The 14,034-nt window shown below is 31.5% G+C and overlaps 1 protein-coding gene across 1 annotated transcript; it reads left to right on the forward strand.

The window, feature by feature from the left end:
* Nucleotides 1-747: 747 nt before the first annotated feature.
* Nucleotides 748-5,260, forward strand: LOC123907996 (succinate--CoA ligase [ADP-forming] subunit alpha, mitochondrial). Its single transcript, XM_045958491.1, has 6 exons — nt 748-1,312; nt 2,747-2,917; nt 3,533-3,656; nt 3,817-3,878; nt 4,256-4,337; nt 4,846-5,260. The coding sequence occupies exons 1-6, from the start codon at nt 911-913 to the stop codon at nt 4,983-4,985; spliced, it is 981 nt and encodes a 326-aa protein (XP_045814447.1). The 5' UTR covers nt 748-910; the 3' UTR covers nt 4,986-5,260.
* The last annotated feature ends 8,774 nt before the right edge of the window (nt 5,261-14,034 follow it).

The raw sequence follows: 14,034 nt of genomic DNA on the forward strand, positions 1-14,034 counted from the left end.
TAAATATGATCTTATCCTTTAATTTTCGATCTTTCAATGTTAGTGCCTCTATTAGGATTCGAACTATGGTGACTCTGCATTGATTCTCTACATTTGTTGAAGTCTTAGCAAATATTTCACTTAGTAAGTTGAAACATTTATATTTTGTTTCTAATGTTTTTTTTGACGGAATATTTTGTTTCTAATTAATGAGTTAGTAATTGGATGTATAATTCAGGTTTAAATGTGTTTTTAGCCCCTACAAAATTTCGTTCTTTTAAGTTTAATCTCTATTAAATTTTAATGGTAATTTTAGTCTTTCATAATATTGCAATTTTTAAGAATAGTCCCTAATTTGAAAACTTTTTACAAAAAATAAATAAATATTTTTATAAAGGAGTAAAAATGAATATTTTTATTCATAAGAATAGTCCTTCATAATATTGTAATTTTTAAAATGAATATTTACTGCTAGGTTATCCCAAAAAGTATTTTTTTTAATCCCAAATATTTTTAAGAATAGTTCCTAATTTGCAATAAAAGTATTTTATTGCACAGCAAAATAACCTAAAAAATAAAAGTTTTTTTTTTTGGATTAAAAATAAAAGTTTATTTTTTACTTCCACAGTTTCACCAGCAATTTAATATGTTCGGGGATATTATGTTTGGTCAAGCAAAATATAAGTATTTTATTGCACAGCAAAATAACCTAGGAGTAAATTTCGTTTTATTGTATTAAATACGTGGTAAAATAAATAAATAAATTTTGTATTTAACACTTCCATTTTTATTTTTTGTGAAAAGACTAGTCTACAAAAGGAGGCACAAGGTTTCTTCATTACAATTACATCATATTCAATTTCATTGAATCAAAACGCCGTAATAACGAAACCAAATCACACTGATCTGAGAAACTTGGAATCCACACACAATGGGTTTCCACCGCGTAACAAAACTGTTCTCAACAATCGCATCGCGCCGCCAACATCTCCGTCACCTATCATCAACCCCATCATCACCGGCGGTGTTCGTCGACAAAAGCACACGCGTGATCTGTCAAGGAATAACCGGAAAGAACGGAACGTTTCATACCGAACAAGCGATTGAATATGGAACGAATATGGTTGGTGGTGTTACTCCTAAGAAAGGTGGAACTGAACATTTAGGGCTTCCTGTTTTCAATTCTGTGGCTGAAGCCAAAGCTGAGACTAAAGCGAATGCTTCTGTTATTTATGTTCCTCCTCCTTTTGCTGCTGCTGCTATTTTGGAAGCGTTGGAGGCTGAATTGGATCTTGTTGTTTGTATTACTGAAGGGATTCCTCAACATGATATGGTTATTTTTTTTTTACTCATTTTTATATTTTTTTAAAATATTTTTTGGTATTGTTAATTGGTTTTTTTTTTTTTATATTATTGGTAGTTGTTGTTGTTACAATTTTTATGTGTTGATTAATATGTGTTGGTTGATCTAGTGAAAGAAAGGATTAGGGAGACCTAAAATGCATGTTGTGATGACATGACTCTGACACTGACACGTAGACACCGATAACAAACAATTTGAGAAAATGAAAGTGATTGAATGTAACCGCATATGACGATTATGATAGTTTTTCTTTTCTTTTGTTGTTATTATAATTTTTGTGTGTTGATTGTTCTAGTGAAATGAAGGGTGTGAGTGTGTGAGTAAAGTGGATTTTGTGATATGATTGGGTTAACTCATACCTGACATGACATTGACATGAAGAAACTAGTAATAATTTGAGAAAATGATTGATTGTAACTACATGTGACATAGGTTTTTTGGTGGTGTTGTTGTTGTTGTTGTTTGTATTGTTTAGCTTTTTATATGTTGTTATAATTGTTATTGTCATAGCTTAATATGTGTTGATTGATCTAGTGAAAGAAAGCGTGAGGGTGAGTGAATTGCATTTATTGCTGTGAAGCGCTGATATGACACAGACACGTAGACACCTGTAATAATTTGAGAAAATGGAATTGATTAAATGTAACCACATGTTTCAAACACTTGACATGCATTCAATCTGAATTCTGAAGTGTCAGTTCTTGTAATAATTTGAGAAAATTGAAGTGATTGAATGTAACCACATTTGTCGGTATGGGACACTGACATGTTGCCTTTGATTTGAAGTGTCTTTGTTACATATGTAATTACGGTGGCTAGTGTTTCATTTCACTTGATTGGTGTTGGACTGGTGGGTAGGGTAGTATGAGAAAGAAAGACAAAACCTTTATGTATCACTTATGAGCTCTTTTGTGAAATGTGTGATGGGATTAAAGGTTTTGTGGTTTGATTTAATTTTTGAGTTTAATTATGGTATAGTGACAATCAATAGACATTCAATCATATTTTACTTGTGAAAGTGTTAACAAGTTTTAAGAAGTAATGCTATGGTGTGACAAATACTGAATTATCATTAGATGTTATTTGTTTAGACTTTCAAATTTCAATGTTTAAACACCACTTTTTTGGTGCTATAATTTTGGTTGGTATTAGTCTGTTTGTCAATTCGTGGAAGACTGGGATTAGCTTGCTCATGTGCGGGTCTTTGATTTGTTTATGGCTTTTGATTAAATTGGGCAATTGTATAATGTCTTGATTCCCGGTGCCTCGTGTTTGAGTTTGGTTATGTGTCTTTGTGGTGTATGTAACTGTTGCCTGTTTCTGCATGGCTTGTCTAATTTACTTTTGCGTCTCTGCTTCCGATATCAATGTAGTGGCTGAAATTAAGTTTTTTTTTATGGTCAGGTACGCGTTAAAGCAGCAATCAACAGACAGTCCAAAACTCGTTTGATAGGACCAAATTGCCCTGGTATCATCAAGCCCGGGGAATGTAAAATTGGAATCATGCCAGGTTACATTCACAAACCTGGGCGCATTGGAATTGTTTCTCGTTCCGGCACTTTGACATATGAAGCGGTGAGTCCTTGTTTTTCATGTTGGGAAAATTATTAAATTTGTTGTAGTAGTGTATAAAGCCGTTTCATTAAATGGCAGAATGGCATGGTGAAAATTTTGCCAACTATCATAAGTAAAGTTTGAAGGGTGGCCCTGCAATGGTGTGTTTCTATGGTGAATTTAGGCCTTTAACAGTGATAACATTGTAATGGAATTGCCTTATATCATCATATGTGCTGTTGATAAGATTTATTTGTTCAAATTGAGTTCTCGGTCCCTCGTCTTTGGTGATGATGCCTCAGTGATATGTAGAAAATAATGACACGTACTGGAGTTAGTCAGTTCTATCTGTGTTAGACCACTTTTCTCACATGGAGTTGTGACTGACTACACGTCTCTGTGGTTCTTGCACACTTCTCATATTATCATCTGCCGTTTTATGGCTCAAAATAAAAAAGTCAACTTCTGTTCATCTATTTAAATTAATTTTCAGCTTTTAAAATGAAAACAACTCATTCTAGTCTTTTATTGAGTATTTTTGCAGTTATTACCATTTGAAATTTGAAGTTGTTTTGATGACATACAGTATGATGATTACCCATGGATAAGCAATGATATTTGTTTATAACTATCCAGGTTTACCAAACAACTGCTGTTGGCCTTGGACAATCCACTTGCGTGGGTATAGGAGGAGATCCCTTCAATGGAACAAACTTTGTTGATTGCCTTACTAAGTTCATAGCGGATCCTCAAACCGAAGGTACTTTGACACATTTTATTGTGTCGTGTATATTATTGTATTAGTTTGTCCGCTAAACCTTGACAGTGTCATGTCTGCATAGTTTCTTTTCCTAATGAATAAATTCCTGTAGGATTAATGGAATGGTCGTTAATCATTGCTGTTTGTTTGCGTAATTCAGGTATCATTCTCATAGGAGAGATAGGAGGAACTGCAGAAGAGGATGCCGCTGCACTAATTAAGGTTCCTCTTAATTGTTAGCTGTGCATAATAAGTTTCTGTCTTTTACATGGTTATCAGTATCTAAAAATTTGAAATAAGTTTCTGTTTCGTGAGGGAGGGATACTGCTAAAGTTGTCCCAAACACCTATAATTCCTTTCCTCCTATTGAAAAAATAGTAAAGGGCCTGTTTAATGTGAATTTGATATGTAGATGTGAATCTTTTGTTGGATGAGATGATAAATTTTCAATAGGTGTTGTTATTTGGTTAATGGTGATAATTATCTGGGCTGGATATATTCTTTATAAAATGAAAGAACAAGCGCATGCCGATAGTATCATATTGTCTTTTCTAAAGACTATTTCTAGAGTTTTAACTGATTTATGAATGATTATGCAGGAAAGCGGGACTGAGAAGCCGGTTGTTGCATTTATTGCTGGATTAACTGCTCCCCCTGGCCGTCGTATGGGTCATGCTGGAGGTAAATTTTTGTTTTCTGAAGTTTTGCAACCACTTTATTCTACTGCTTAACTTCAATGTTAGCATGGGAAAGATTGCATATATTTGACCATGTGAGGCCGTGAGGGTGTGTTTGAATAAACAATTTGATTATATGCTTATCCAATTAGCACTTATCTTACAATACTTCATATATAAAATGCTTTTATAATCAATGAAGATATGGGGTAAATTTTTGTATCAGCTCTATACAAGATATTCCTATAAGCTATTTGGGGAGTGAAAACAATTTATGGGCATATCATAAACTATTTTTTAAGCTCTTCTAAACACTTCCATGTTTATGTTACGAGGTAAGTCTAATTCTAAATAAGATTTTCCGATTACTCCTAGTGATGACAATAAAGCAATGTCTTGCCCGTATAAAATAATGACAATAAAGCAATGCCAACCTTTACATTGGCTCTCCCTAGATCATGTTCATTTTGCTATTGATATATTAAATGTGCAACCTTGATTTGCCTGTGCAGCTATTGTGTCGGGTGGCAAGGGTACTGCTCAAGGCAAAATCAGCACCCTCAGGGAAGCTGGAGTCACAGTTGTGGAGTCCCCTGCTAAAATTGGAGCTGCTATGTTTGATATTTTCAAGCAGAAGGGATTAGTCCAATAGTTTGGGGTTAATTTAATTTCATGAAGTCACTTCGGTTTTGATTTGACTGCAACATGGTCAAAACACTTTATCCCCATTGTCACTAATGGGATATTTTTTTCCTATTTTATTTTTGCAAGATACGAAAGGCGCCTTAGAATAAAATTAATTCAAGATGCTTTTTATATTTCCGGAAATTTGATACATTCCAATTGAGCTCCAGCTTGTGGCGCTGGTTTGTAAACATGTGTAGTTAATTTCGAATGAATTTCAAACGACTTCTATTTCGTCTGCAAGGTTGGTCAGTTATATGATCCTAAATATTTTTGCCCTAGATAGTTACGGCATTGTGTGTTTGTGTTAGTTATGGATACACATGCTATATAATACCCGCTCTGGTCCTTATTAAAAGAAAATAGTATTTACTTTTTATATTCATTATAGATTTGATGTATTTTGACTATAATTTTTTCTAGGTACGTTAATTTTACAATTAATTTAAAAGTAAACATTTTCTTATAATAAGGACCGGAGATAGAAGTTTATATAATAATAAATGATAATTCTTTAATTTTCTTAAGAGGAGCACACTCTCAGGTCCCAAGCTAATACCAATGCACCAACTCAAATGGGTTCATAATTCTTTAAATATTAAAAGAACATGAATTGCTTTTCACTCCGCCAAGCACGAATTGTTGTGCATATCACATTCCCCAACTCTCTTGGCGTCATGGTAAATAAAACCCAAGGCTTTTCTACAATTTTAAAAATCAATGAGGTGTACATCTGGTTTGACTCATATATGTGTTCTGCAACAGACAAACTCTTACCAAAAGATGTTTGTACTCTGTGAACTGATTAATCAACATTTTGTGGATCGATTCCCAATACTTTACCAAATCATTGTGACCTTCTAACAAGTTTTTCTTTAATACACCGTGTGAAGATTCAACTTTATTTGTGATAGTATTGCCAAAATGCTTAACACGGTTTGTCCATGCTTTCATAACTTTCTTTTCATTAATGTTTAGAACGGTGGTTTGAACATAATTCATAAATTTAGGGATAATAACTTATAAAATTTATGAGCTAAAAAGCCCAACTAGAAGTTTTGACAAAATAGTCCAATTAAATATAAATTATAAAACTAACATAAAATCCTAAATTATTTATTTAATTACATCCTCTATGTGAGGATTAATTAACTTAATATCAGTAATTTGAGAGTCAGCTAGTGTTAGGATGCACAGTTGCAAGATCAAGTTGAACAGGTGCAATCAGTTGAACATGAGTAAGATTGTTGAAGCATAAAATATGCACCGATTCACCAATTCTTGAACTAGTGCTAGATGCTAAAAGTTGCAATGAGAGAGAAACTTGAACCGGTGCATAAATTGATGCACCGATGCATGTGCGCAGATTTGCTGAAAATATGTTTTGATTATGTTTCTTTTAAGCCAAGTTTACCATGCACAAACTCCTAATGTTGTGCACGGTGAATAAGTAATCATTTATATTATAACGAATATGAATTTTATAAAATCTACTGTTGGATTGAAAGTTTATATCATATAGATCATTCATAAAAATTTTGAAATTTTTTGAAAATCATTTGATATGTTATTGAGACTCATCAAAATTAACAGTTTATGAGTTTTTATTAAATACCGTTAATTTTGATGGGCCTCAATAACATATCAAATGATTTTTAAAATTTTTCAAAATTTTTATAAATGATCTATATGATATATAAACTTTCGATCAAACAGTGAATTTTCTAAAATTCGTATTCATTATAATATAAATGACCACTCAGGGACGGATCTAGACATGAAAATCTAGTGTGGCTAAAATCTTAAAGTAAATGTAACAAAAAAAATATAAAAATTAAGAAACAATGAGCATAAAAAAGATAATGTTGTTATGAATAATATAGATGTTGATGTCCATTTGTCTAGGCCCATATTCTTGGCCCATGTAATCTCCTATATATATGACTATCTCACAATGTAAAACACACACCTTGAATAGAACAATACAATAGTCTATTCCTTTCTCTTCTCCCTTTCTCTCCTTCTTCTCTATTCTAGTTATTCTCTAGAAATAGTTCATAACACGTTATCAGCACGATAGTCTCTCTCCCCTCTCTAGAAAGGTATAGCAACCATGAGAGGTGATAATTTTATTTCTTGTATTTTTTATTCTATTTTTTTCGTTTTTTTTTCATATTGATTCACAGCATACGATCTAGAAGTATCGTAGTGAAATTTTTAAAATATGAATCCTGAAGATTCATAGTATGATGAAATTTTAAAATATGAATCCTGAAGATTCATAAACCTACGCTTCTAAAATATCAATCCCTGAAGGATTGAAAAAAATAACTGATTTGATCTATTATATAGTTCTTAAAGAACTTAAAAATCCAAATTTTGTTCTCCATGAAATCTTGATGAATTCAATTGGGACACATCCCTGAAGGATGTACAAAATAATTGACAAGATCTATTATATTTATAGAGTTTTTGAAGAACTCATGAATAATTCAATATATTTATGCATCCCTGAAGGATTGCACCAATATATGTATTCCTATTACATTATAATATATGTTATACAGTTCCTGAAGAACTCGATGTTGTATGCATTCCTGAAGAATTGCATAAATGATTAATTTTACATTATAATGATGTTATATAGTTCTTGAAGAACTTCTTATAAATTATTTCTTATGAATTCCAGAAGAATTCAAAATACATATACATGCATCCCTGAAGGATAGCTTTATCAATTTTTTTTAGAGTTTTGGCAATTTATAATTTTTATTGAATTTATTTTATTTATTGTTATAATAATAATAATAATAATAATAATAATAATAATAATTTAATATGTATCATCATATTGTAAAGCTAAAGCATAAAAATATTCCAATTTGTAACAACCCGGATTTTTAATAAAGAATTTACTCATAAAAAAACTTCGTTTCTTTAAAAACGTGTGACTATTTTTTTTTCTTTCTAAAGAATAATAATTACTTACGCTTATAAATAATCTTTGTACAATAAAAAGAATATTTCATTTAAATTACAAATTTATAAAACCCAGATTTGTTTAGCCCCGCGCACGTACAAGCAACACATCACTTCATATTTCACCTTTGGTACCTACAACCATATTTAATGTAAGGGTCAATTTCCTTATCCAAATTGAATCATGCCGAACGGAAGGTAAATGTTATAAACTAAAAATAAAATACTCGGCCATAAAAAGTAATAAAATAAAATCGATGCAAAAAACTCTTTTTAATAACAATTTATACAAACTAATAATGCATGAAATGCAACTAGACCATGATCCGGATATCGCCCCATTTGGCACTTGGAATTTAACGCCCCAAGTAGCGTATTCGCCCCATTTGGCACTTGGAATTTAACGCCCCAAGTAGCGTATTCGCCCCATTTGGCACATAATAACAAATCGCCCCATTTGGCACCTATGACTCAACTATATGCCATGCTATGCTTCATATACACAACTATTCAATCGCCCCATTTGGCACTTAATATACAAATTTTCTTTTAAAATCATCGCTACTTCCACAAGATCAAATCAAAAATCAATTTTCTCTTTTAAACCACACCAAATATTCATTTTATCAAAAACCAACCAAATACTCAAATCCACAATCAATTACAAACACAACAGTCATAGAATTAAATATACAATCAGTCACACGCACCTACTCAGAATGTAATGAAATAGCATAGAATTGTTATAAAAATAGTTCTTTCATTCCTTCTAATTTCATTCCTTCTTAACGGTTAAATATTCCATTATTAATCTATAACATAAACCCTATGTGCATGAGTGTATGGGGAAAAAGCCCTTACCTTGGCCGATTTCCTTCCAAGCACAATACTCCAGGCCTAAATTCGTAGCTACAGTGTACACGGGATATATCTCACTCCAAAGTTCATTTCGATGATCCGACGGTGGAAAATAGAGTACTATGTGTCGAGAAGCTACTGTCCAAAAATAAATACGATCCAACGGTGAATGGAGGAGAAATCGATATTTTACGATGACAACTTTTCAAACAACGAAAATAGGTTGATTGAATTGGAATTTTCATGAATAAAAAAAATGGAATAGAAAGACTAATGAAAGAGGACTTACACAAATTGAATTGAAGGAAAATGAAGCTTATAACCAAGCTTGATGATCACTCGAGGGATTTAGAAGATAAGAAAATATTGTGAGGGCATGTCACAATTACAGGAGGAGGGTCGTGTGACTAGGTTCTAGAGTCAAATATATTTTGCTAATAGACTAGTGTAGAAACTTTTTTATCAGCAAATGGCTTTTATACTTTGAACTGGAGATTATCATCTTAAAGGCAATTAAATTGGATAAAGTGGGAATTGATAAGGTTCTTTGTCTTTTTCAACAAAATGGCGTGAAACTGATGATAATGAAAGGGCACTTTTCCTTTGATTTGCACACTTGAATACAACAATTATGTTAAGTGGAATAATATCTTTGATTGCTTCTTGCTAAACCAAATAGTAATGATTGGCATTTAAGTACTTGTTCATGAAGTGGAAAAATAGAAGAAAGTGCATGAATACGCTAGTAATAATGTGAAGGAATGGTCTTCACATTTGAAAAACATTATTCATCGTCGCAATTTAATCACTTGAATTGAATGCAGAAAGGTAACATGTATCCAATGACACTCTTGGCCATTCACGTGGAAGAAAAAGGGATCTAAAATAAAGAATTAAGAAAATAATAATCAATAAAGGTATAAAAATATTGGGATGTTACACAATTTATTTTCAATAAGTTAATTAATCTCTTTCATAGCATATGTTACATTATAATTATTATTAATTTCATTATGTTACTATTTAATTTGCATTATAAAATTTTAGTACGTTACATTATATTAATATTAATAAAAATAATTGGAATTATCTTTTATTAGACTGTGTTTAGTATGTTTATCTAATTATTTGCTTAATTTTATTATTTGATGATAGTATATATCAATGATAAATGAATGAAAAATCATTCCCAGAAGTGAATGAAATCTAACCCACTGATGTTACTCCATTCCCAGAAGTGAATGTAGTAACACACGATTATCATGAAAAAAAAATTTGTGGTCATGGTCGTGGTAATAGTCATGACTGTGTTAATTTTAAAATTTCGGCTTCTCACTAGAAGTGAAAAAAAATAATGAAAAAAAAAAAAGAGTAAAAAGTGGGCAAATTAGTTCCTGAAGAACTAAAGAAGAAAAAGGGAAAATCCAATTGAATGCACAAGGAATAAATTATTCTTAATCATTATGAAGATCACTTGTGATATAGTTCTTGAAGAACTAATGCTTTAATAATAATGATCTCCGATGGATTACTCAAAGAATATGAATTTCCCGAACCATTGTTAATGAAAAATTATATGTATAGTTCCTGAAGAACTTAAAATTCAATATTAAAGCATTTCTTGTAGTATCGCTCAAGAACAATTTTTCATAATCAATGTTTATAAATATTGGTGGTATAATTCTTGAAGAACTAATATTTTAATTTCCCTAAAGATATAGTTCATGAATAAGCAAAAGTTTAATATCAAGTATTCCAGAAGGATTGGAAAATTGTAATTTTCCATAGTCATTGTTGATAGAGATATATTGTTAAGTTCCTGAAGAACTTACAAAATTTTACAACATGATTACAATCTGTATGATATATTTGATCTTGGTATAAAGTGAACCAAAATTAAAAGGAAATCAATAGAAGAATTATTTATGTCTCTTGAATATGCTCTTGAAGTAGCAACTTTGAAAAAAACAAAGTTCAAGAATATTTTGTATATCCATTGTTGTACATACATTGGATGGATATTATTGATATATTAAACTCGTGATTGAATGCATGGTTCAAACGTTTTTTTTCTTCCTCTCATAATAATGATTATTCTTTGCTCTTAAAAAAAAAAAATTATTCCTTGCAAACATAAATTGATTTTAATTATTCGGTTACATATTTAAATCAATTGATTGATTTTAATTTTAAAATCTTTTAATTGTTACTATATTTTAATTTCTAATTCTACTAAAATCCACATAAACATTATTTTGTTATACTTTATTTTTACTCTTTTAATTCTCATACAAATAAATTATTACTATTTTTTTATTGTGTTCCACCGAAAAGATTTTTTTTGTAGAAACATATTTGTTTAGCTTGAAAATATTCATCGATACTACTATTCATGAAAAATTAAATTTTATATTTGGTAGTACGAAAATTATTGAAGGCTCCAGAAGAGACAATGCATTGTTATATCGAGAAACAAAGTTGCACTTTGCTAATATATTTTATATTTTAGGTCTTAAAGAAATTTGTTACCGAAAGATATTCACATAAATGAATATCATATTGAAACAAGAAACGACGGAAATATTTTATCTCTATATTACGAGACATATTATCAACTTTTGTCTCTAGTTTGTGGTGTACTTATGATATTAGTGCAATTTAAGCACATGTTCAAGTAAACCAGAAGTTTACAAATAAATCATATTAATTTTATCATTGACAAGATCAGTTGGGTCATTTCTGGTCTATTATGAAGCGAAAAATTTATATGAATATGTATTGAATGACCAGAAGTTCATTCAATCTAACACTTTTTGTGTATTACTAGTTCCCGAAGAAAATTGATAAATTTAGTAAACGAGTGTCTCTTATTTTATATATAAGGTGATATTTATAAATCAATACACTGATCATGTGGACCAATTAAATTTCTATAATTTTAATTGATGCATCAACTAAATGGTCACATGTATGTTAGTTATCAACTCACAACCAAAAGTTTGTGAGATTATTTTTGAGAGCTCATTATGTATATATTATTCTAGAAAGTATTTGATAAGTATCATATGTTAATTGAAATTTATACCGAACATCTTGTAGAATATGTTCATACAAACAAAAATAATAATGGACTTGAAGATCCATTCTTTAGACGTCTAAAGTTAATTAGATGATCGATACTTATGAGATCAATACTTCTATGTTCTATTTTATATTTTGGGAACATTTAAATATATATGTTGAGATATTGATTCGCTCAAGCCAATAAGTTATTATACGAAAGTCTTCCCCCTAACTTGCAATTAAGTTTAGTTTTATACTCTAATATTTTTCATATAAGCATTTTTGGATGTGTTGGTATGTTCCAATTGCTCCAATATAATGCAATACGATGAATTATTAAAGAATATTGGGAAAATATATTTGATACAACTCTTCATCCCTTATAAATTATATTGAGCCAATAGGGACTTGTTTATAGCCCAGAAGGATAATTTTCAAGTGATGATGAATTAGTTTTCCCAATATTAGGGGGAGGGAATAAGCAACTGAAAAATATGAACCTGAAGTTCAAATGAATCACTTGAAATAAATAGTTATTATTATCTCATCTTGATCCTCATATAAAATAGATTGAACCAGATGTTCAAAAAATGTATCATTTGCAAAGTTTATGAAATCAACTATCAGCTGCTAATGCTCCAATCAAAATGGATGTCCCTGTTGGACAATCTTATATTGCAAATAAATTTTAACCACCCTGTAGCGTGGTAGGTCAGTCGGTTCCAAAGATTAAAATCCTCAAATAAGAAAAGGAGCTAAAAAGAAAGATGACCAAAGTGAGGATATGAAAAGATTATTTGACATAATTAATTTTCTAGTTCCATAAGAACTTATCAGGTACCTGAAATTTATGTAAATTGTACCGGGCCATGGACCGGGGTGTAATTTGTTAAGGCCCAATATGAAAAGGCCCAATAAAGTATAGTCCATAAAGGTTCACACCAAAATATTGCACGTTGATGACACGTGAAATCATCATCACTCCCACGATCTACCTTGACTTGGAGAAGAAGGAAAGAAACTTGGAGAAGAAGGAGGAGTAACCGCCCATGATGCAGTAATGGAGAGGTGGTGGAGAAGGTGGAGAACATGCTCCAAGGTGTCAACAAAACTCTATAAATAGGACCTGCTCCAAGAGGAAAAGAGGGATCTTTTTTGATACTCTCATGCTTGAGACAGAATTTCTTTGATACTTTCATTCTTGTAACAACACCATTCTTTCATTATTGTAAAGTTTATCAATTTCTTCTCTAAGGAGAGCTTTGTATTTCTACCATTATCAAATAATACAAACCCCCTTGAATGTTTACCAGAACATTTTGGCGCCCACCGTGGGGCTGCGGTAAAAACATTTGTCCCAGCCTACCACATCAAACTAGACAAAAATCAAACATCTCCACATGGCTGGAGAACACGGAAACCACTGGTGTCGCCGTTTACTCGTCTTCTACTTAAGAGATTCACCAGCGCAACGTCATGATCTTGGTTGGCGGAACCATAATTACGCGGAGGCAACAAAAGAAACAGTGGCGACGACACGAACAAGAATGAAGGTGTGGGTCTTCTCACGCCAACGACAGGAAAGAAAATATGCGGCGAAGAAGAGTAGACCAGTGTTATCGACGCCGACTAGAGGCGACGTGAACCAATTCCGCCCAGGTGCTTTCAATCCTTTATTTTTGTTTGCAATGTCTTAAAACCATACTATTCTGACAAATGTTTGGATTTATTTGACTTCAATTTACTATCACCGATTCAGAGTTCTGTCTTCATCCTTGAGTAATTTGAAGTAATAAAGAGAGTTGACTCCACGTGAAATTAATAAGCAGAAAGAAATTAACATCACCGATTTATTTGGTTTGAATGCTCCATAAGATCCTTTAATTCATATTTGACTTACTAGCCCAATTGTTTCTTTGCGGAATAATTTGGCTTAATGTTCTACCTTGCATCACGGCGAGGCGGTTAGTGCCAATTTGTTAATAGCTTTATTTTGCTTATGATATTAAATTATTCGGTGTAGTGTATGATTGCGGTTATATGTATTCAATTTCCCATCAATATTATCAATCCTGTTACATGAGTAACATAGTATTACTGAATTCTGATGCTTATTG

Source organism: Trifolium pratense, linkage group LG2 (assembly GCF_020283565.1).
Source record: "Trifolium pratense cultivar HEN17-A07 linkage group LG2, ARS_RC_1.1, whole genome shotgun sequence".
Taxonomy (NCBI): domain Eukaryota; kingdom Viridiplantae; phylum Streptophyta; class Magnoliopsida; order Fabales; family Fabaceae; genus Trifolium; species Trifolium pratense.